Here is a 24904-nt window from a genome sequence, read left to right on the forward strand (position 1 = left end):
GAGCTACTCCTCTGATCCTCTTTCCATGTACCAGAATAATTAAGTATTAACTGGACCGAAATCAAATGCAACTAAATGTAAATTTTTATCTAGAATAACTGTAATTATGTTACTGGTTAGACTCTATATCATGAAATAGCATGTCCTTTTTGATAAACTGTCTTACGAGAGCACACGTGTGTGTGTATGTTGTTAACGTCACCTTTATTCATGGCGACTGTCAAACCCATCTGTGTTTGTTGACGATCTTGGATGCAGTGAAAGGAACGTCCATTCCAAAACAATTTCACAAATAAATCATGCTTTGCGTCACTACGATTGTAATGTTGATTTAAGTTGCATTTGAAATTTATTGTAATGTTCTTAAAGGTTTTAGCTTTGTTTTATTACGAAAAATCTTGCACTGATAGCGACTTGTCCTTTAAACAGACACCCCTCCGTCTTACAATGTAATGGTAGAGGCTGTGGGCGTCCTGCGCGGGAGCGGAAAACGTGCATCCCACTGTGCGGAAAAGGAGCCGTGTGTTTTCATGGTAAAATTAGAATATAATAACAATTTCTTCAGCTAATACTAATGAAGTGACTTTTTATAAAGGCCTGCATGTGCTAGAGTAAAAAAGGAGGGCGACGTTAGTGTTGTCCTGTTAGCAGTAAGCAGATAGAAGCTAGCTAGCATGTCTGCTGATGGGGTTTTCCGCTGTGCTTATATTGTTCTCTTGCTTGGTAACTTGTCCTTCATGAATTATTAGACAACGGTGGTTGTTGTACTGTTATTAGACAACAGTTGTTGTCTAATAACATCAGTTTACATAGATTTAGTGACAGTCATAAATGCATGGCTGGATCAATTTCAATAAACGCAACAATTTGATTAAGGTTCGGATTGATCTACGATGTGATGAGGCGTAAAGCGATCAACTAACTGAATGCACAGATAGTCGTGTTAAGCACAAATGTATTTATTTTGCAGCTTGTTCAATCGTCAAACATGGCTCGAGATTGGAAACCAGGGGATCTCATCTTTGCTAAGATGAAGGGTTATCCCCACTGGCCAGCAAGAGTAAGTCTTAAGTCTTTGGCATTAAATAAGAGTAATCAAATATATGCAAATATTTACATGTTAATTTAAAATTTAAGCAATACACTCCAAAAATAATAAACCATGTTTATTTATTTAACCTACATCAGCCTACAGAGGCACTTACTTGGATACATTTTTGTATACACCTGCTTTCTCTCTCATCTTTTCCAGATTGATGAGGTTCCTGATGGTGCTGTGAAGCCATCAAACATCAAGTTTCCTATATTTTTCTTTGGCACCCATGAAACGTTAGTAACACATCACTAACTGTTTTTTATTATTATTATTATTATTATTTCCTATAGCTTAATTGGGTTACTTTGCACCGGTACCAAGCAGTGTTTGATGGTTCATATAAGCATAACTAATCAGAAGAAATGATTGTTCGGTAAATCTAAAATGTCCCGTTACATTTGGCTTTGCAACAAAAAGTAATGGAAGACTTATTAAAATATAATTATATTATGTTATGAAAAGTATTCAAATGTATTGTTGTGTAGCACAACTATTGAAATCTACTTTGTGCAAATAAAGATTGCACGCACTTGCATAGTAAATTTAAAACCTAAAAATAGCTTTATATCATCATTGTTTTTATCCAGTGATTACTGTGAAACTATCATTGTGTTTTTGTGAATATCCATTCAAATTCATCAAAGTTTGATAAATTGCTGAATAGTTACCTCATTGTTTTGTTTGTCTATGCAGTTGCTCCAGTATATATACAGTATATATTTTAGTCACTACATTGTTTATACTTTAGAAAGTATTGATTGTACAAGCGTCCTAAACTTATTTTCCTTCCAACAGAGCATTTCTTGGCCCAAAAGATATCTTTCCATACCTACCAAACAAAGAGAAGTACGCAAAGCCAAACAAAAGGAAAGGCTTTAATGAAGGATTGTGGGAGATAGAGAACAACCCAAAAGTCGAGCTTACTGCACCCAAGGTACTTATTTACCAAATATAGTTTTCAGTACCTTTTAGACACAATCTCGTGAAAGTTTTACAGTGCATGCCTTGAAGTTGGATTTGCTCTTTGCCTCATTTTGAAACCCAGACTATTTGTCTTGGTTTGTTAGGTGTAAATTGGTTGCAAAAGTCTACATTTTACTATTTAAGGACTAGTACATGGTTTAACCATCACATGTCAGCACAAAAAAACAAATAAATTTGATCCTTTGACTTAAGTTCATGTAGGATTGTGCTGTTTTATTTTTAAGCACAATGACTTTCTTTCAAACACTTTGGGTCCTGCAGGTGACAGAATCAGCTGCCAAGAAAGCACTGTCCACATTGTGGCTCTGTTACATTATCCACATAGTTTAGAAATGGGTTTAAAGTAGATGGATGGGTGGTTTTATTTGATGTTCAGCCAGCAGACAAGGAAATAACAGACTAATCTCAAATTGGCAAAACATTTTTACAGTTGAGAAAAGCCTAAGCTGAATAAGAGAGAAACAATGTGGAGAGTTTAACAAATGAGTGTGGTGGAAAGATGCCATACAAGTATGAGACAAAATAAAGGTGGTATTTATCACGTGTATTGTGACTTGACAATTACATCAATCAGAAATTGTGTCTGTGTGAGGAAGTACGACCCCAATTCTGTTGTGCAATTGAATTTGTACATCAAGCAAGAATGGGAATGAATCCACTTACAAAGCTTCAACAAGTAGCATCCTCAGCTTTTAAACACTTATTTAGTGTTGTATAAAAGGAAAGGTGATACAAAACAGTGCGAAACATTCCCCTATCCCCTACTCCCCAATGGAACATTCATTCATTTAATTAATTTTTCAAACCGCTTAGTCCGATCAAGGGTCACAAGGAAGCTGGAGCCTACCTATGGAATATGTTACAGAAGACATCAAATTCAAAACGTGTAGCTATTTGCAAAAAACAACAAAGTTTATCAGTGAAGAGTAGTGAAGTATGCTATAAAAGTGTTTGGTTTGCTTATTTTAACCTGTAGTAACTGCAAAGGGTTTTGCTGACACGGTGGAAATAAATTCAAGACAATCAGGGAGGGAAAACCAGTTTCACAAATGATGCGCTTAAAATGGCACGCACAAGTGTTAATGTGTTTATCATATATAAATCTTGGCAATGAGCTCAAATATTTTATCTGCTGTATGTTTCTGTCAAATTTGTTGTTGAACTACATATTTAAAAAAAACAGTTCATGGATTTATAAAGAAGCTTTATTTTGACGAAGACTGAAACTTTAAAGTTTTAAAATCTCTTTGGTGTCTTTCACCTACACTTAGTCCAGCATCACCATATGTTGTTTTCCTGATCTGACATTACTTGACATGCACAGCTGTTCAAACCTGTGGTGTTCTTGTGTTTTTGTTCAGTTGTCTCATTTACTCAAATTTCTTATTTGAAGCCTGTTCCCCCCGAGTCTTTCACTGAAAAGGATTCAGTTGGAAGTCCCGAAGAAGATACAAGTGACAAAGGAGTCAAATCCAAGGTAACCTGTTCTTCTTTCCTCATTCCTTTATATTTTATCCCTCCCCTTCGAACTTTTCATTCCAGCATAAACATACAAATGCTTCTTTTCTGTTTTGCTCCTGTGTTCTCACCTTATTTTTTTAATCGCTCTTTTTTTCTTTCTTCCTTTTTTTTTTTTTTTCCTGTCTCAACATTTCCTCCGTTGTGTGTCTGCCTCTTAATTAATTGTGTAAAAAATTGCAGGCAGTTATTTTGATAATACTCATGTCAGCCTTTGGTTGTTTACCGAAAGGTTTATTTGCTAAGAGCAATGTGTGCTGCACCAGAAGAATACTCGCTAACTTTTTTCCCCTTTCAAAATTCGTTTACCCCACCGCACTGCATCCCTTGCTGTGTTTTGGGTGTATTCAGGTTCCAGGAAGTGAATCTGAACAGGAGAATGAGAAAGAGGAGGAGGAGGAGGAGGAGGAGGATGAGGAGGAGGAGGAAAGGTCTCTGATCTCTGAGCAGGGGGCTCAGAACCAGGATGTACGTACTTTGCATGCTGGGTATAAAGCGGTGCAGGTCATCTCATCCCCTTTCTGTGGAAAAGCATGTGACACTTAGTGGTTTTCAATCTGTGGTTTATTTCTAATTATTGTTTGTGGACACAAAGTTTAGTCAGTGCTTGATGATTTGACTAGAGTGCTGGGTTTGATCTGCTTTTTCTTTGCCACTGGGGTAAAATGAAATTGAATTGTGAGAGAGCCGTCATTGTGTTCTTATAAATTGATTGATATCAGGGAAGGGCAATCATTGTGTTTGAACAGTGGAAATGGCTCGAGTTAAATTGGTTAAAGCTTAGGAGACATTTCTGTGGGTGACTATAAGGGAAAATAAAGAAAAACAGTTTTCTTCTTCTGTTTTACCTTTCTGAGACCACCCTGACATCTTGTAGTGACACTTTCCATTTCCAGCCCCTCCCTTTCCTTATACTGGATAACCCTACTGTTGAATTTTTATTTGTTTCTTTTTTCACTGTGTATTCTAGATGACGGTAAGTCTTTTAATTTACCTTTTTTTTTTGGATTATAACTTATTGTTAGGCTTGTCCAGGCTCTTTAATTTATTACACCGCAATATATCAGGGTGCATGTAAAATGTCATTCAACTGTCTAAAAATAGGGTCAACAATGTTATGAACAACAAATGCTTCATTTTTAAATGCATTCTTAAGTAGGAAGCTTAATAAATCTTGTCAAGCTAATCTATGTACCAAGAAATTCAGATCTTATGTATTTATTACCGTACTAAATGTAATGCAACAGTTATCCTTTAGATGGCACCATTGCACAAAATTAGAGACAGACGGGATATCATTTAAAGCTAGTTTGTTGTTGTCTTAATATTGCAGAAGGTCATGTCACCTTAAATGGAAGTACGAGACTACTCCAATTTGGTGTCAGCTAAAATACATATACTGAATTATGTCCAATTTCAGGGTTCTGCTCAAAAAGAATCTACAGATGTTTCTAAACCCAAGAGAGGACGGAAGAAAAAGGTTGGTTGTGATCATAATTCTACTTTTTTCTTTGGAAAAGTTGCCATAGATCATATGAAATGTTTTGAAAGATGCTTGGTTCATTTTCCAGAGTGATACAGACCAGGAGAATGACAAAGATGAGGCACCAGTAAGCCCTGTTAGTCCCTCGGGTAGGCTGTGTTTTTGGTATCAGTCATACAGTTGACACATGAGATAAAATCTGTTAGAAGAGTAGATTTAATACGCTAGCAGTCATTAAGACAACATTATCTGGTATCACGGTGGTTTGGTTGTTCCAGATGGAAGATTTGGGAAATTAATTTATGCTTAATATGTGTTTCCTTCCATGTGATCAGGTGGAGAGGGTCCTAAACGAAGAGGCAGAAAGCCAAAAAGTGAGAAGTTGATTTTACTCCAGCAGCAGGACCAGCAAGGCTCTGGAAATGAAATGTAACTACATAATTTTAAGATAACAAAAAGCTAAATTATTACAAGTTTTTTTTTTTGGACACAACTTGCAGGAAAATATGTTCTTGCTAAGAGGATAGAACCTTAAGTTTGATCACAAATTTGTTAAAATGGTGCTCATTGTGGAGGAGAAATCCTCATGCAGTCATTTATTCTGGGATTGGAACTACATGCAGCCCAACAGATTTAAAGTCCAAAGCTTTTATGTTTGTTTGTTTGTTTTACTTTCATATTAGGGACACTGGGGACTCAGACAGAAAGAGAAAGAGGGCAGCAGAGGATAAGTCTCAGAGTGGAGACGATGAAAAAAGAAGAAAGAGGGAAGGCAGCAAAAGCAAGGATGTAGAAGTCAAAGAGCCTGATGTGAAGAAGAAGAAGCTGTCAAAGGATGACACCTCTTCTGGTTCTGATGATGATGAGGCAAGGTTCCACTCCACACAAATATATACACAATTTGAATTTCTTAGCAGGAAAATTTCTATATGTGTCTAACTAGAGCTGAGCAATATGGCCAAAAAATACTATCACAATAGATGGAACGACCTTGATTGCCACCACAGTGTAATGTCTGTTAATGCTGTCAATTTCAAAGATGTCCTAACACTGATCACACCATAAAATACTTGTATTTAAACATAAACAGTTTAAAACATTAGGGGTTTAGTTCTAGTGTAATCTCTTAGCTAGAATATGAAATATGCAAAAAGGCTTATGACTGGTTCTGTAAATAGATTGTCTGAAAATTTCTCATGCTAATTGCTGAGGTTGTCTTAAATTTGAACAAACTTGGGGATTGTTTTATCACTCAGACATATGTCTAACTCAGAAATGTCCTGTAGATGTCCTCATCCTCATATATTTTTTTCTTTTTGTTCTCAGAAAAACAAGAGCCGTAAGAAAATGCAAAACTCAGAAATAGACAAAGATGCGCGAAGGCGGAAGGGAGATGAACTGAGAGAGTAAGTTTATATTTATTACCAACTTTGCATATTCACACCAAATAGTCAGGGGGACTCGGTTTGATTGGGCAAGAATGCCAAGTAATGTCTTAATTTGGTTTGGTTGGCTTTCCTACTGCATTTTACTGAAGGAAACTAAAACACCTGGACACCGTGGAGCAATTATAACCTGTTCTGTTTTCCCCCACAATTTTCAGCAAGCCATTCCTCCTCGATATTGTTCTACATACGTGTATTGTTTGTGTTAACCCAAAAAGCCCTGTGTTTTACCCCCAATGCCATGATTTGTAGTCTTCTTCCTGCATTGGGTTTGCTTGAAATGAACCAAGACTTGTGCTTTTAGGTGGACCAGAGTTTGCTTCTTTTTGTTTTTTTCTTCTTTGATCCACATCAGCTGTCAGTTGTGCTTCGACCTAGGATCCTATCTGCAAAGTGCTGGCATGGATTGCACATTAAAGCAGATCAAACAGTGTCAGGGTGAATGCGTGCTAAGATAATCTATTTACTCTGCCACATTGCTTCAGTATTTAATCAAAAGTAATGGCCTCATGTTTAAAGATACAGTGTGTTGACAATGACATAATTATTTTAACTGTTTACCAACATATATTAAATATACAACTGAGGAAGGTTTGTGCCATCATTTTCAGACTGCTTAGTTTTTTGGCATTCATGTCCAAACTGGAAATTAATTCCAGGAATAAAGACACTTCACATAACGTTTCAACAATAAAACTCTTATGCCCAAGACTTGTTTGATGATGCAGTGACGTCTGTTAATGTGCGATTCTTAAGGCGCCGCTGCCCAGCAGCCTCCTGAGGCTGAGAAACTGAACCGTACAACCTTTTCATTCAGAACACAGCATAATGTTGCAGCCAAGTTTTGCTTTATGCACCGTGTCACACTCTAGAAGAGGGATTTAAACCAGCCATACCAGCCATTTTAAATGTACACAATTGTTGGTCCAGCACAAAATCTCAAGAAGACTTTAAAGGAAAAGAACGTGAGGAAGAAAATGTTTTAAGTCTTTGACTGGCTGCAAAGAACTTACCGTACAGATAGGACGGAAGATGGATCTGAATCAGCTACCAGTAGAAGACATCACTGAGAAAATTGGAAAAAGTTGTGTATTGCACCTTTAATGTTTAGAACCATTTTTTAAGAGGCTTCTAATTAATAAAATAATTTTTATCCTATGTAATTATTTCAAGAATTAAGCAGATATACGATCGTGTTATCGTGTTAGTTACAAGTGTAGCATTTGGAAGCTGCTGTTGTCAACTCGCAGCCTGTAATAAAAGGAAAACTGCAAAGAAATTGATCTAAGAAGTCACAGGAAAATTAGGATTAGTCAAATTAAAAGTTTGAAAAACTTTAAATTACACACATCTTCGATATGATGAAGCTAGGTGCAGGAACCAAAGAAAGATAGTAACAATGAAAAAATATCTTGATGTACACAGAACACAAGAAGTGGTGGTCAGTCTAGTGGCATCCTTTGGTGCCTCTTTTGGCACTGTTTCACTAATGTTTATTGATATTGTTTCATTTTAAATATAATGCAATTATTGAATTAGGCTAAGTTAACCGATAAACAATGATCCTAAATAAACTGTCAAAAAAATCTTGCAACAAGAACCAAAAACAGCTCCAGTAAAAACCTGAAAATCACATCAGAAAGGAGGAAACCCATTTGAAACTAACATTTTCCAGAGAGAAGACAATCGCAAGCTGGAAAGGAGGCTCAGCAACATTTTGGTTAAAAAAAAAAAAAACCAACATGATGATGAAGCAGAAAAACACCAATGGCTTTAATTTTTCAGTTTCATTACTTATATCTAAAGTAGAACTCAAACTATTTTCCAACTGCTGGGTTTTGAATCACTCATGACACAATTTTCACTGAATAAAAAGAAGCCTGCTCTCTGGTCTTCCAACAAATTTTAAATGAACAGGATTCACTATGTATTTAGAGGAGGAATGTCATAGAGACTGAAGCTGGAGAACAAACTAGCAAAACAACATCAAAGTCAGATCAGATGCTTCAACATCAAAGACCATCAGCAGGGGGCAGCGTGGACAAAGTAAACAACTTGAATCTGTTTTTTAATAGGTTGATCACCACAGGACTTTGAGGGCCTTTGACAAGGCTGAACACCACGTCAATACTCAAATTACCTTGCCCCTCACTCCACTGCCTGCGCCATGCTATGCTCTTATGATCGCATCTTCGATTTCTTAAGCGTTGTTGAAGCTCTCTGCACGATTGTGACAATGGGCCCTGGGTGGAGACAGCTGATAAGATTTAAAGGGATCTCCAAACCTTATTTAATAAAAACCTGCCTCCTTTGTTAAAACATGATCTTAAAAATACTCTACTCTTTATTTTGTATAGGCTTGGGAAATTCATTTTACCCCCCACGTCACCATGGTTTACCATGAGGTCTGTCATATGTAGAGGTATATTGGCTTAATGTTTTCTGTTCAGTGTTTTCGATTTGAACCTGAGCACACTGACAGAGATGGCTCTGATGGAAAAAATCACAAAATTATCCTTACATAGAGGACAGTCGGATGAAAAGAACAAAGTGGAGTTTTGCAGTTTGTGTAGCGTTTACTTACCAACTTGCCTCTGTTTTAATTTTAATACAACTAAGTAAGAGCAAACACAAGATGGAAATAAGCTCAGGGAAGTACAATCTGGTACAAAGCATATTTTCCTCTGTGATCTATGCAGCTGTGCATGATCTCTGTTCAGTAATAAATGACATGAAAAATATCATGGTCCTAGAATGCATTGGACATATAGAATAATGGCGACCTCCCTTGGTCAAAAAGTTACTAAGTACATAAGATTATGGAGGTAATTTGTACTTTTCATTTATCACTAATTAGGAATTTTAGTACAACTGAAAAACCATTAAATTGAGACCAACAAGTGCTGAAAGTTGAGGTTCTTTTTAAGCTGAAGGCTCAGGTTGCGTTATACCTAGGTATCTGAAGTCCTGTGCTCATTCAAATCTCTTGTACCCTGCAGCACATCTTCAGCCCAAGTCATCTGGAAACCGCTTTGTTTACGTTTAGTACTTTCAAAAGACGACTTCAGCACCATACCCATCCCTTAAAATAATCCGTTAAAAATTTCACATCACAACTGAGACTTGTCCAGTTTAGTCCTGAGCTTCATGTTGGGGTGGATGAAGCTGTTCATAGATGGTAGGCTTGTCTGTTTTAAAAAGGAAAAAAAGTTTCATTTATTTCTCTGGTGTCTTGAGTGTCTTTCAACCCATTCTACTAAGTAAGACACCAGTCAGGATGGGTGTAAGAATGCATGACCTGTACAGTACTACTGTCTGTCTCAGTTGTACTATGGAGTGTGTGTTTGGCAGCTTGGTTAATATGGTGGTTATTGGCTCAGGACTGACATGGTAGACTGTGCTGTTCTTATTTTTGTTTACTCTGTCTATTCCAGATTTCTAGTATAAGTGTGAATGATGCCCCCTGCTTATCGTTTCTGATGTCTCGACTTTAATTGCAAGTGTTTGTGATAAGCAGAAGTTAAACAAGGTGAACTGTTTTGTGTGCTGCACATTAAAGTGGAACTATTATGTGTATTTCAGGCTAATTTATTTTTATTTCTGAGCCCAGAAGGGCTGGGATTGATCGAGTTATTGTCACAAATCGCTTTATTTACTTCAGACCGACCCTCTCCGTAGGCTGCCAGATCAGCCTGTGGGCAAAACGAGTGGATTGAGACTCTTCCACATTAAGCCCCGCCTCCCGCCACTGCACTACATCGGGAGCGCGCACCGCAACTGCTTTCGCCGTCATTGTAACGTCTCATAAACAGAAGGATTAGGCTAATATGAACTCAATAAAAAAAAAAAATTAAAAAAATACAATGTCAACACATAGCATACAGCCCTACATGTTGGAACCTGAATCAGACTCTGAAAATGAAGTGGAAAACAGCAACCCACAGCAACAAATGCAGCAGGATGTCTCTCTTTGGTAAACTCACCAGCCATTGTTGGAAATAACTTTATTCGACGTTTTCCACCCGCCTGATGTATTTGTACATGCCCTTGTTAACCAGTAGAAGGTAACCAATCACCGAACCTTATCCCCCGGGACGTCACAAGGATTTGGAAGTAGAAAAAAACTCTCTAAAATGACGCGTTTTTCGTCGCCATGGAAACCGAACGGAGAGAGTGCTGGAACTCAAACTCAAACATGCGCTTAGGTGATAAAAAACAGTGTCATTCACATGTCTGATGAGGATTCAACACTGTAACACTGTAGAAAGCTCAGAAAACTTGAAATACCATAATACCCCTTTAACAAGATCAAGGGAATGTGTTTTAACTTTGCAAGGAAAATCCATAATTGTTATGAATGAAATTGGTACATGACAGCAAGTACTTTGTTGTCCACTTTAATAACAGACGTGCCCTAAAGACTAAACAGCTGATGTGATTTTATAAAGTTGCATTCTGGAAATTTTAGGTTTTAAGCAGGCTTCTATTAACTAGTGTAGAGCAACAAAATATATCAGGCCTTACTGACTAGAAAATTAACTTATATGAAAAAGACAAAATGACTACTTGATTAGATAAAATAAAAAAAAAGCTTCTTTTTTTGTCGTTTAGAAAATATTTTGGGAAAATAGGTTTTACCTACCAAAGAGCTGTCGTTCTGCACCCATTTTCCAGTTTGAAAGTGAATACCTGGAACTTTATCTTAAACCCAGTCTGCATTCTAAGTTGATCCTCATTATGTAACTCTGTTATGTTTTGGTTGACAATGTTTGTCCAAATATCTCATTTATTTAGTATTTAGCTACTTCTGGGAAGTTCTAAACCTTTATTAGTTCTAAGTTGGCACAAAAAGGGTCATAACTTGACAGAGGTCAAAGGAAATTATATTTTCTGAAGTTTTTTAAATTTAGTTTTACATTTCAGCCAGTTGGTGCAATACATACATCTCACTTTTATCACACTGTGGTACTTCCTGTCTTTCAGGTCCAACAAAGATGATTCAAAGAAAACTGAAGCAGGAGCCAAGAAAAAAGGTGAATAACGGATGCACTGTCATTTCAATTCAGAATGCAATGTGAAATTACAAACAAGTGTAAACAGATGTTTTCTTCATAAAAGTTATATATGTTTTAGAAAAAGCCTGGGTTAACTGAGGAAATGCGCTCTTTTTTTTTTCTTCTTTACTCAGAAATATCAACAGACCTGAAACTGCACAGACTCCACAGTGAAATCAAGATTTCACTGAAAATTGACAACCCTGTAAGTTTTACTAATCACTTTCAGCCAATAACACACATTTTATTTTTTAAGTACTTTTGTGGTTTTTGTCAACTTTGTAAAGGAATTGCACTGACCTGAGAAAGAAAAAGACATCAGACTTTGTACCTAATTACACTGCTTCATCTCAGTTGACCAAAAGAACTGTGACTTTTTCCAATATATGATTTACATGTGCACTTCCTGGACATTTTTTTATGTAGCATTGTGGAAAAAATAGATTCATCGGTTGAAGGAAATGCAAAAACTTGGTATCTGATTTTTTTTATTTTTTTTTATCCTGACGTGGTTAGACATAAGTTAACAGTAGCTGGACAGGAAACGAGGTCAGATAGAGTAGGGAAAGACCCACAGCAAAGACTCAAACCGGCCAGCTATGCTGAGGAGCTGCAGCCTCTGTACATGGAACAGCTGATCAGCCAGTTGAGCTACAACACAAACTGACATGAATGGCTTTTGTCAGTCCATCAAAGCAATGACATTCAGATCGCTACCTTAGTGCAACAAAATTGATGCTATGTGCACATGTATGTGCTGTATTTGCAAGTGATTGACAGGACATCAGCTGAGGTAAACCACTTCCATTATTGTAGAGCGAATGTGTTTGTATGTCGTTGTATTGAGTAGAACCTACTTGGACTTGATGAGATGAGTTGAATTTATAACTTTGCTATATGTTTATCAAACTAATGAACAATTGATAATAAAGATCACTGATTGGATTATTACTCATGACTTAATGTCTATTTTAGTAATGAATTAGTTTGTGGTGGTGACTGCTTTACCTGAGGAACTTTTCATATCTGTTCTGTCTTATGTGTGTGTGTGTGGGGGGGGGGGGGATCTACAACTGCACATCACAGCATTGTAGCAAATAGACTTTATTTTTTTATTATTTGTTAGCTTAGACACTGGAAAATTGTTTCGATAAGCCGTACAGTAGGGAAGTTACAGAGATGCGATCTGCAGATCAGGCTGGTGCTGTGCAGACGTCATATGGTGCTGAGTCAGACGTCATATGCAAATGTTACTAGTAAGATTGCAAGGATAAAATATTATGGAAAGAATTGAAGTTGTCATGGAGACACACTGACACACTTTAGTTGCTTTTAGATTGATTGAATTTGTACTGAATCAAGAAATTAGGCGCTGCGGGAATTTAAGCAAAGCCTTGTGAAGTTGTTAAGATAATACACAACAGAACATTTTTGCAAGTCCACATTTGTAAATGATAATGATTTAGGTTTTAGTTTATTTATCAGTATGCTTAACTTCTCCTTTTTAATGCCGTTTTTATCCTTGACCCTCGTTCTTTTCTGCTTTCCTCACCTCACTTCCCCAGGATGTTAAGAAGTGCCTGGATGCATTAGATGAGATAAGTGCTCTCCAGGTCACAACTCAGCACCTGCAGAAGCATAGTGAACTTATCGCAACACTCAAAAAGGTAAATATTGTTGCATAATGAATTGAAGAAAAAAAAAAATCCCTGAAACACATGTTGAGTAGTGAACCTTGTATTTTATTCATGTTCTAGATCCGTAGATTCAAGGCCAGTCAGGATATTATGGACAAGGCCACCATGTTGTACAACAAGTTCAAGAGTATGTTTCTGGTTGGAGAAGGTGACTGTGTGCTCAGCCAGGTGCTCAACAAGTCTTTAGCTGAACAACGACAGCATGAAGAAGCAAAGAAAGGGGCGCTAAAGAGAGTGGAACAAGTCAAAGAAAATGGTTCAGGTATAATTCATGATGGATTCTCTTTGTTTTTGGTTGCAACACAGACAAACAAGGTGCAAACATTAGTTATCTGTATGAAAACCCCTTACTTTTAGTCAGCTTTTACTTTCTATCACTGTAATTTGATTTATCCTGATTGAATGTTTTTGTTTCTAAGGTTAAGTCTATGTGTTTGTATTTATATAATGTGCGTTATTCAAAGTGTTCCCTAGTAAAAACATGTGAAAAACTCATCATCATGAAGAGTTTAACCGTGAGCACGTTTAGTATTTGCAAATACTCTGGACGTAGGGTGTGTTTACATGGACTGGAGTATTCTGCAGTATTAAGTCCATTTTCATGTTATCCAGCATCACACATTATGGTTTTACATCTCCTGCCGTCATGTCTACACTTGCCAGGTTTGCTTGTTGTAAGCTACTCTGGGCTCCTAAAAGAGTCCAGTCGGTTGATTTGGACTTGTTTTCGTAGATGAGGTTACTTGTTGCTGTCACAAGTCCTCGTGCAGGCACTGAGAGCAGTTTGTGCAGACCAGAAAGGCTGCTATTAAAAAGAAGACACACTTTAGTGATGAAAGAGGGGGTCTGTTGTTACAGCTGATCACTACTACACATCTATTAAATTATTGTAGACAGTTTTTCTGGCCAGACTGTACACTAGTCAACCACAACTATCTAATATCAGGCTGTCACAATAGCTCAGTGTATGGATACAAGACCTTCTGAGGTGTGGAATATGCATTTACTCTTCAACAGTAATATCCACATGAATCCCAGGATGGTTTTCTAGTAAAACTTTGTAACTTATGATAACAGAAATGCACGATACTTATGCATAAAGATGCATAAGAACTTTATGTCTAAGAGCATTTCCTTCTGGAAAGTACTGTCAAAGTACTGGCTCAGGTTTTATGGGGATGAAGAGTAAGATCTGTGTTTATGGTAATGTTTACTGTTTTTGTTTTTAATAGGATTTGCTGATTGTTGTCATACATTATCATTTTCCTTGTGAGCAAATTAAAATACAGAGAGGGATCTTTCCTTATTTGATAAAAATTTCATTATGCTAATGACTGTGGGAAATGGTCGTGTCAGGTGGTATAGCTGCATCATACAGAATTTTTGCTGGTTAAAGATTAAATCCATTATGACCAGTAAGTCACATCTGAAAACCAACCATAGAATAGAGACATTGATTCCCTGCTTGTCGTCAGTTTGCTTTTCTTCCTTTTTCAGTGGTATGTCATAGGATCTTTGCGGTTAGCTGAAACCGAATGTGATCAGATTTGCATCCATGTCCTTGATTTTAAACTCCCTGCTATCAAAACTGGTGCATCCGTGAAAGGTCTTTTTTCTTTTTTAGAGTGAAGCTTACCAAATGAATGGAAAATTGTATTAATGTCAGGAAAGTCTGCAGTGCTGCAAAGTTCTCACATGCTCCTGGAAGCTCCTCCCTGTGGTAGTTGAGGTCGTACAGTAATGTTCTAAATCTTTTATTCTCTGTTATCACCCCCAAAGACAAGTTGACAAATGGCGATGTCAGTCCTGAAGAGAAGAAACAGGAAACGGAGAGGGAGAAACTACTTGAAGATGCCTCAGCAGAAGAAAATCACAGGTAGTCGAGACATAAACAGCCCAAAGTTTATACCTGAGTCCTCCTCATCGTCCACCTATGACATAAACAGGAATGAAATGTCCATGGCACTTTGGAATCAGATTTATGGATTCCAGGTTGTCTGTGAGATCTATTTACCTACATGGCCTCATTTACTCCTGTGGCAAAGTTAAATATTGTGATTGTCCACCAGCATGGTTACAAGTCAAAGAAGGTGTTTCCAGACTGCAAGGACCTTTTCATAGTTCTTATAACTGTTTGGAGGAGCTGTCGACAGTACCGGTTCCTGTAATACCTTTTTGGAAGATCTCAGCTTAGCTCCACCTTCAGAGGAGGACTATCTGTGACAAAACTTTACAAAAATACACAAAACATTGTAAAAGGAAAAAAAGACTTGTTAATATTATTGGAGGTCGTAAACGTCAGTTACATTCTACAGTCCTTTGATAAGCGTTCTTAATGTTTTCCTCTAACAATCAAAACAAATGAAAGGTTTCACATGATATCTAACTTTGGGGATAATTAAGCCAATAACAGAAAAAATTATTTTGACTCATCTGTGATCACATGAACATAGCCTGGTACGGGGTAGCTGCCTGTGTTCTGACTATTCCCAATTTATCAAGGATAATAATTTGCAGAAAGTGTGTGATCAAAATCAGAACCACCAAGAAATCCGATTTTGATATTTTTATTTCAGCTATTTTCTAGCATCTTCCCCAATGTGTGCTTCATTGCCTGTAACAAAAACACCTCATTATGCAAAAACAGGCTTTTCATTTTGATCTGTTCCTCCACATGTTTCTCAGCTCTATGTTCACTTTCAAGACTGCCTTTGTTATCTGGAATTGGATTTTATGGAGTTCCTTTGCAGTCATCTGAGCCCTGCTCTGATTATGTATCGCTCCAAGATGCCCTCCGTCATAACAAGGGTACTGTTGATACTCAGGGGTTGTGTGAAAATGACAGACTACCAAAGTGCAGATTATTAGCAGTCTAATAATAATAATTTAATCATTGTATCACATCTCATCTCAGTGATGACCTGGTGACCTGTCTAGGGTGCACCCTGCCTGCTAATTGCAGGGATAGGCTCCATCTTCCCCACAATCCTGAATTAGACTATGAGGTATAGAACATTAATGAATGAGTATAAGGCCTTTTATATTAGGTAGATGAATAACACTTCAACTAGTGTAGGTGACTATTCGTCTTAACATACTGACTTTGCTAGCAGGCGTTGCAGCGGTTGGATGCAGTGTAGATAGGATTACATTTTATATTTTTTCCTCATCGTAGGCCTCACAGCAGACCCTGTTATTTAGCCTGGGAATAAAAAGGCACTCCTCATTTTGCCAACGTCATTGTGACTTTGGGTGATGCTTTTTATAGGTTTCCAGTGAACACTCACACACCTGATTTAACCAACTCAGGGTTACGATAGCTAATTCATAGAACGCGAAACAAACAGCACAGATTAAGATGTCAGAGGATTCAGCAACCTCAAGCACAGGATTTATCTCAGCATTTGTTAAGCCTCCTTTGTGTAATACCCCTGATTGGAGACAGGTTGTTAGGTTCACAAAAACACAAACCTCTGTTTTAAAAGTTTGCCATGCTGTCCAACAGTATGATACTAATTATTAACCTTTATTTATTAAGGTAGTCCCGTTGAGAGAGAGAGAGAGAGAGAGTCTCATTTGCAAGGGACCTGTTTTAACATAACATGCATGTCTCATATGTTTATGATGTAATAATAACATTAAGTCATTCAAGTTTCATGTCCTCTCTTAAAATGATTCTTTACACTTGATCTTTTACATGTTTTTTTTTTTGCCATTAAGAGAATTGGGATTGGGACATTAACTACAAACTTAAGCAATTTGTATGAATAACTGCCTTTTTTGTTTAACCTGTTTGGTTTTCTTCTTTTTTAACTATAGTGCTCCCAAAGCTCAAGAGGAGTCCACTTGAGGGCCCCACATGCCTGAAGAAATTAGCTGCTGTACTAATACAACCTTTTTAAAACTGGGTTCCAGTTTACTGACCATTGTTGTCAGTGTCGCTGCTTGAAGGTTTCCGTATATCAACCCCCTCTCAAATGACTGACAGCATATTTTATTTTTTTACTTTATGTAAGCTTGCCTTTCAGACACCTTGTGCTACTTGCATTATGTTAAATTCATAAGTGTAGAGTAATTGTTTGTACATCTGCAACCCTGAATGTTAATTGTTAATGAACATGCTCACAGTAAGACGGTTCGTACCAGATTACATTTTCCAATCTAAAATGGTTTTTAGTGTCTATCATTTCTTTTACCTGATTCTAGTTTTTGTCAGAGACAATCAGCGATACATATGATCCGTCATTAGAATCATTAAAAGGTCCCATTCTTGGTATATTAAGACCTGTAATGCATGTTTCATTAGTTGCACATATTATGCGGTTTGCCAAAGTTTCTGTAGTGAAGAAATTGCTTTATTTTTAATGTCTTTTTTTTTTTTTTTTTGTCCCATTTTAACATAGATGTAAATAAGAGTTTTGTTTTTTTTTTTGGCTGTCTGACTTGTGTCAACATCTAATAATAAAGTTGTAGTTATAGTAAACCTTGTCTTTAACTACATTTATTTGCTTGCACACATGAGTTGGACTTGACCCTAGTTGTTTTTCACCCATAGTGAAAATGTTGGCAACTTGTGGCCATCTAGAGAAAAAAAAAATATCAGCAACAAAGTTGCGATATTGTAAATATTAAGAAATCTATTCAGGGGTCCTGGAGAGGAGGGTCGTCGAGTAATCGAATCTCAGATTGAGGAGGAGCAGTGTGGTTTTCATCCTAGTCGCGGAACAGTGGACCATCTCTATACCTTCTTTGGGGTCCAGGAGGGGGCATGGGAGTTTGCCTAACCAGTCTACATGTGCTTTGTGGACTTGGAGAAGGCATTTGACCGTGTCCCCCAGACCCCCTTGTACAAGCTGTCCAGTCCCTGTACAACAGGTGTCAGAGCTTAGTCCACGTTGCCGGAAGTAATTCGGATTTGTTTGAGGGTTGGACTCCGCCAAGGCTGCCCTTTATCACTGATTCTGTTCATAACTTATATGGACAGAATTTCTAGGCACAGCCGATGTGTTGAGGGGATCCAGTTTGGTGGCCTCAAGTTTGGTTCTTTCCTTTTTGCGGATGACCTGGTCCTGTTGGCTTTATCTGGCCGTGATCTCGAGCTCTCACTTGAGCGATTCACAGCTGAGTGTGAAGTGGCTGGGATGGGAATCATCGCCTCCAAATCTGAGACCATGGTCCTCAGTCGGAATAGGGTGGATTGTCCTCTCCAGATCGTGAGGCAGAACCTGACTCAAGTGGAGGAGTTTAAATATCTCAGGGTTTTGTTCACGAGTGAGGGAAGGATGGAGCGTGAGATCAACAGACTGATCGGTGCGGCGTCTGCAGTAATGCGGACTCTCCTCCGGTCTGTCAGGGTGAAGGAGCTGAGCCAGAAGGCAAAGCTCTCAATTTACCAGTCGATCTACTTTCCCACCCTCGCCTATTGTCATGAGCTGTGGGTCGTGACCGAAAGAAAGAGATCTCGGATACAGGCGGCTGAAATGAGTTTCCTCTGCAGGGTGGCCGGGCTCTCCCTTAGAGATAGGGCGAGCAGCTCGGTCATCCGGGAGGGGCTCAGAGTAGAGCCGCTGCTCTTCCGCATTGAGAGGAACCAGTTGAGGTGGCTCGGGCATCTGGTCAGTATACCTCCTGGACACCTCCCTGGTGAGGTGTTCCGGGTGTGTCCTTTCCTGTAGGGAATATATCTCTCGGCTGGCCTGGGAACAGCTTGGGATCACACCGGCAGAGTTGGCAAATGTGGCTGGGGAGAGGGAAGTCTGGGCTTTCCTGCTTAGGCTGCTGCCCCCGCGACCCCGGATAAGCGGTAGAAGATGGATGAATGGATGGAATTCCAGGCAGCATAAAGATCCTGCTAATATTATCTAAAAGGTATTAATGGTCACATAGCAACAAGTCTATCTCACATAAATGGTTGGAGATCATGTGTTTAGATAAATGGCATGTAAAATCAAGTATTAAATATTTACTTTTGCAAGAAACAGGCTGAGTCCTAAAGACTATTGGTCTATACATAAATCAATATATTTATTGAAATTTACAGCTCAGGAAAATTTCTGAAACAAAACAAAGAAACATTTTAGGGAGAATAAAAATTTCCCAAAAATAAAACATTTCTTTCTGAAATATAGAATATTTTGCTGTATTATACAGCATTACATCATTATGCAAGCACCTAAAAACATCAGTTAAATGCACCCCTGTCCACGTAGGGGTAAGCCAAGAACTCCCCCAGTTTGTTGCCTTCAGTATCATAGTGCAGCATCCGGAAGCATTTGTCACAGAAGAGGCATGGATCACTGGGAGCAAACTCGTCGTTGGTGGTATACCATCTGTATAAAAATAAGAGAAGCGTCAGTTTAAAAATGGAAAAATAAAAAAACAAAACCAGTGCATGTAATAAAACTAACGTTTACACACCTGGCAATGAAGACATGGCAAACTGCACACTTCTGGGTGGCGACTCTGTGCTTGTGCGTGAGAAGTGGGTACAGTTTAATATCCAAGCAGTCATTCTTATGGGCCAGTCTGCAATGTGAGAAAAATGAGGAAGAGTATTTTTTTTAAGACTTTCACATTTTAGATTTGTTTCACATTTGTGACGCTTAGAACCACTTTCATGTGCGTCTACACCAACTGTACATCAGCTCCTGTCTGACAATGATGAGCTTTATTTCAACGTTTCCAGTAGTAAAACAGTGATACTGAGCGCTGACAGAAATAACTTACAGCAGTAACCTGTAAACTTATAATCTTACAGTTTATGAAGGTGCATGGTCTGATCCAGCTTTTTCCATGGCAGCTCACGAGCATCTTTCTCAGAACAAAACTCTCATTCACAATTGGGTGTGATAAACTGAAATGACTCGTGGGGATTTTAATGAAGCAAATTTGTATTTCAGTGAACCAGAAACATGTATTTGGAATCTTGGAAAAACGATTAGATACCATTCATCCCTTTTCATGTTTACAAATCTACTTTTTCCTGATTTCTAAGAGGTAAAAGTTACTTTCTATTAGTCTGTTCCCACAGCTGATATTATCTACCTCCATTCACTGGAAAAGGTCCTTTTTTCATTTAGCACAGCTGAAACATCTCTTCAGTAGGCAAATCACAAGGATCACCTAAGATCAAAATTATTTTATTTTGGCAATCACTGATATCAGTTCAAAGGTTTTATTGGAGATTTCTCATTAAGTTAGACTTAATGTGCAGACTAATTACTGTGCCAGTTTTGTACATATACTGTGAATGTATGGTTACAGTACCAGTTCATTTACAACCATTTCTTCATAAATTCTTTTTGCCATTTTGTACTATTAATTTTTTCTCTTTTAAACTGTAATGTCCTTCTTTAAATGCATTAAATCACGTCTATTGAATGGTAGAAACATTAATGGCTTTTAAACTTCAAATGAGTTGGAGTAGATTTTGAGAGGAGAAAGAAGGAACGGAGCTGCTACCTACTGACAACAGAAGAACCAACCTGACGTCGGTGATGATGACCAGATGTTCGCAGTCTCCCTGATGACAGTAGAGGTACGGGAATCCCACTTTAATTTTAAGATCCCGAAACAGCTTGTCCTCCATCTTGGCCTGGCTGTACGGTGGGAAGTTATGGGACTTAGCCCATTCAATAGTAGTTCTGGATGCCAAATACAAAGAAATTTATCACAAAAATATAAATTCAGGGGGAAAAAAAGGTCATAACTGTTCAGAACTGAAGTTGTGACAGAGTTCAGTCAATGAACAGTTTCCATTGGTCAGGAGATTTCTACATTAACAATATAACTCCAAGACAAGATGACTTTATGGGTGGCATTGAGGATAGGAATGCACCGATACCGATATCAGTATCGGTATTGTTTCAATACCAAGCGTGTGTACTTGTACTTGGTATTAATAAAAGTGTACCGATACCACAACCGATACCACACTAGTTAAGCTAACACAGATGTGTTTGATGACATGCTTCGGACATGTTTTGAAAGAAATAAATGCCTTGAATTTTAAAATGTGACATTTTTTCTTACACTAAAAGCGAGATCTTTGTTTCAAAACCACACATTTATAGTTGTATTTAGGTAGAATGTGCCAAATCCAAATAAAACTTGTTGAAATTGTTAGATCTGTAATGTTATTATATTTGTATTGGTGAGGTAACTTCAGAAAGGATTGGTCATTTATTACAACCTAATGAAATCTTACACAGTTATAACAGCAATAATAACCATAGTCACAATAATGTTCACATAAACAGATTTGGTATCGGCAAATATCTGTATCTGCAGATATTCAGATTTCAGATATCGGTATCAGATCGGAACTCCCACAAAGTGGATCGATGCATCCCTAATAGAAGATTTAAAAGTAATTTAGTATGATGGCTCCCGAGATACATCCCCGTTGACATGTGGTTATAATATGTCAACTCTCCATCACTGCCTCCCTAACTTCAGTTTTTGTTGTATGTCATTGTGTGAATAGGAGCTGGTTAAATGCACTATTCTGCCACCAATGACTTTCACAGTTGTGTTTTCAAACGTCTGGCCAAAAGCTTTCCAAACACACACTTTTTCAGGCAACTTGATGTGTCGTGATCATGGCTAACTCCCCTCCACAGTGCTTTTGCGACAGCATTCCAGCTAGACTACATAACATTACTGTTAACTCAGCATTTGCATCACAAAAAGGACAGTGCAAACTGTCTTCCTCTGTGGTTTCTTCTCTGATAGAAACATCAGAACCAAAGCAGCAAGAGAGAAGTTGTAGCTGAAGCATCTGCCCTCTGTTAAGGTCACAGACATGTGAGGAATCTTACATCAAACTGGACTTAAAACAATGACTCAATAGTCTGCAGTTTTGACTTGATTATAATTAGAATTGAACATATTCTTTCTGGCCCCCTGGTCCATACCAAAGAAAATTGTTTTAGCATGTACTGCAAATGTAAAGGCTTTTAAAAGGCAGAGGGTAACTTTTAAAGTTGACTACTTTTCTCAGCTGTGGATGATACAGTTTCGCTGATTTGTCCATTTTTTGCAGTATGATCGTGCATACAAGAGTAAACTGAAGTCGATGTGATACTGGTTCCCCAGTGTACTGTGTGCTTTGCTAATCACTCGAGTCGCTTATTGTGTGAAAAACAGAACACCACCAGCCATGCAGTTTTTGCTTGAGAGGTAAAACTTACATGCTAATGTCCTGGCATTCAGGAAATCTCATGTCGTTGTAGAAAACTCCTTCGAAGAAAAAGAAAGCTGATTTGAAAGTGTCCTGAAAGAAACCATATCACAATATTATCATTGGAGTTGTAGCAGCTAGTAACACAAATGCTAATATCTTTGTGCACGACAGCCTTGCATTGGTTTACAGATATAAGCTGTGTGTGATATTACTTTGCTGATATAGTCTGGAGCCATGTCTGGCGTTTGGCTGAACTCGCCGCACACTTGCAAGTCGCTGATGCAGCAAATGGCATCCCTGAGCTCTGCCAGGCTGTGGGAGCCCGTCATCCGCAGAGTCATGTGGGGCCTGATGTAGTTAAACTGCAGAAGAGGAGCAGGAGCAATGTCAGCTCCACAAAGACAACATTCAGGAATAAATCTCAATAAGAACAAATGCTGGAGGCACTTTAAGAAGACAAAGATGAATCCTCACTTTTTCAGACATGCCTGCATAGTATACATTGATGGTTACGATGACTTCTCCTTCAGGGATCATGTCCGCGCTTGTTTCCGGTTTCCGTCCAACAGTTAACCGCTCCTGGATATTACACATCGAAGTGGGGCTTAATTTATCAACTATACAAATGAAAAATCAGTCACCTGCTCTGTTTAAACAGTAATAACCTGCTCAGGAAATGGGCCAGGTGTCATGATAAATGATAACTGATCTCCATAACATAACAAATACTATTCAGTCACAATTCAAACCACTCACCAGTTCATTAGCATAGAGGTTATGTCTGTTCTTGTCCATATTTGAAGTGGCTTTCTGATCTTGCCTCTTTTTTCTTTGTCTGTTAAAGAAAAAAACACTAAATCAGAACAATGGACCATCTGAAACAGCGAGATCTGAATTAAATGACGAGAGTTCATACATAAGTGTTTTCAGCGTTGAGTTTGGAGGCACAACTTCCTCATCAGGCTGCTCATCCTCAGCATGACAACGAAGTGAGTCAAGACTTGAATAAAAAGAGAAAAAAAGACCAACAAACTCAGATGATTATTACATTTGGTGATAATGGAATATTCAGCTCTTTTCCTTAAGTTTTACTACTTATCTTTACCTTATACTTAAGGAGTTCCCTAAACTGAGTGCAACTGTAACACAAAAGCCTCAGCAACCAACTTTATCTGACCTGCTGACAACCAGTTAGTTGTGCATCACAGATCTGACCAGTGCAAATTGTCTGATCATTTAGTCATTTTTACTTTCTGCAGCTGTCCTATTTCAGCCACTTTGCCGTTAATGATCACTTTAAAACTTTGTACCACGTCTCAGCTGACCAGACTGCTAAACTAAAAGGATCTAGTTATGAATTTGGCCTTCCAATGTGTGCTGTATAACAGCACGCATAACAGTGTTTAAGCACCCTTATGATAATTAATTATTAAAAGAAATAAGCATTAAACCAGCCAAGAGAAATTTTGTTAAATGTGGAACCATTTGAAGATTTTCTGTGCAACACCAATCAGCGATTAAGCCCCATGAGTCACAACTGAATAAAATAAATATATGATTCTCTCAACAACTCCCAATTCCCAGTGTTTATAAGTTTGTACAGACATGTTTACCGCTGTGTTAAATCCCACTTCTTTTTAAACAGTTTTTAGGGAAATTAGGATACTAATTATTGGAGTTTCAGAGTAATCTATCTGTTCTTGATAAATACTAAACTTCAACTGCACCACAGTATATAGTTGTTTTCGTCTGGTTTTTCTTTGTGTTACCTCACCCTGCTGAAAGAAACCATTAAAAAGTAGTATTCTGCGGAGCTGGTTAATTTGGTCCAACAAGGGTTGCAATCTTGCAGGTTTTCAATGCAGCTCTGCTCTAACACACCTGACTCAATTTAATGAGTCATTGTGCATAATTTTATATGCTGTTAGCTCCATTTAATGAGTCAAGTGTGTTGGAGCAAGGACACATTGAAAACTTGTGTGAACAGCCTTCCTTATAGGACTGAATTAAGTGGTCTATCTAGCAACAGCCCGAGTAGATTCAAGTATAGATTCCTTTCCCGAAAAGTCCCTGTAAACAATAATAGTTTTGATTGAGATTATTTGAAAAACAAGATGCACGAATATGTCCCATTTGCAGCACTGTGACTAGATTAACATAATACAAACAAAGTTCACAAGTAAAACTCTTGCAGTTGTAGATTTGACCATGTTAGCCGTATCAAACGTGGGACAAAACGTTTCTGCCAATACCTGCAGACAGATTTCAGTTCAGCCATCATCTCTACATTGATACCCATTTCTGCAGCAAAGTTAGCATCAAAAGTCTCCTCATCCTCCTCTTCGTAGGAATAATCTTTTGGTCTCAGTCTAGCTAACCACTGGTCTCTAAAAGAACTTATGAGAAATGGTTTAGAGTTAACATCGATATATTCATAATCAGG

The 24904-nt window shown here is 38.0% G+C and overlaps 2 protein-coding genes across 3 annotated transcripts in view; one reads left to right on the top strand and one right to left on the bottom strand.

Annotated features, from left to right (window-relative positions):
- Positions 1–481: 481 nt before the first annotated feature.
- On the top strand, positions 482–17662 carry psip1a (PC4 and SFRS1 interacting protein 1a). 2 transcript variants are annotated; one of them, XM_079238159.1, is made up of 17 exons: positions 482–533; positions 971–1060; positions 1253–1329; positions 1892–2030; positions 3474–3557; positions 3950–4066; positions 5019–5078; positions 5170–5230; positions 5417–5510; positions 5765–5948; positions 6408–6487; positions 11510–11559; positions 11715–11785; positions 13146–13247; positions 13338–13539; positions 15057–15153; positions 17097–17662. In XM_079238159.1, the coding sequence occupies exons 1-17, from the start codon at positions 531–533 to the stop codon at positions 17125–17127; spliced, it is 1542 nt and encodes a 513-aa protein (XP_079094285.1). In that variant the 5' UTR covers positions 482–530; the 3' UTR covers positions 17128–17662. The 2 variants fall into 2 exon arrangements, with proteins under 2 accessions (XP_079094285.1, XP_079094286.1); XM_079238160.1 differs by lacking the exon at positions 3950–4066.
- Positions 17663–19458: 1796 nt separating this feature from the next.
- snapc3 (small nuclear RNA activating complex, polypeptide 3) overlaps positions 19459–24904 on the bottom strand; it is a gene marked incomplete at both ends in the record, with an annotated part of 5488 nt that continues 42 nt past the window's right edge. Inside the window, 9 exons of the mRNA XM_079238327.1 lie at positions 19459–19606; positions 19695–19802; positions 20762–20920; positions 22469–22551; positions 22674–22823; positions 22936–23040; positions 23218–23296; positions 23378–23461; positions 24714–24904. The exon at positions 24714–24904 is cut by the window's right edge and continues 42 nt beyond it. Coding sequence (XP_079094453.1) covers positions 19459–19606; positions 19695–19802; positions 20762–20920; positions 22469–22551; positions 22674–22823; positions 22936–23040; positions 23218–23296; positions 23378–23461; positions 24714–24904 — 1107 coding nt within the window. The remainder of the gene's footprint in view (positions 19607–19694; positions 19803–20761; positions 20921–22468; positions 22552–22673; positions 22824–22935; positions 23041–23217; positions 23297–23377; positions 23462–24713) is intronic.

The sequence above is a fragment of the Telmatherina bonti genome (genome assembly GCF_933228915.1).
Source record: "Telmatherina bonti genome assembly, chromosome: 3".
Classification (NCBI taxonomy): domain Eukaryota; kingdom Metazoa; phylum Chordata; class Actinopteri; order Atheriniformes; family Telmatherinidae; genus Telmatherina; species Telmatherina bonti.

Bases quoted from the DNA above. Each gene is read 5' to 3' on its own strand.
- psip1a (XM_079238159.1), top strand. The intron at 1,061-1,252 runs GTAAGTCTTAAG...CATCTTTTCCAG, and splicing joins ATCCCCACTGGCCAGCAAGA to ATTGATGAGGTTCCTGATGG. The intron at 3,558-3,949 runs GTAACCTGTTCT...GGGTGTATTCAG, and splicing joins ACAAAGGAGTCAAATCCAAG to GTTCCAGGAAGTGAATCTGA.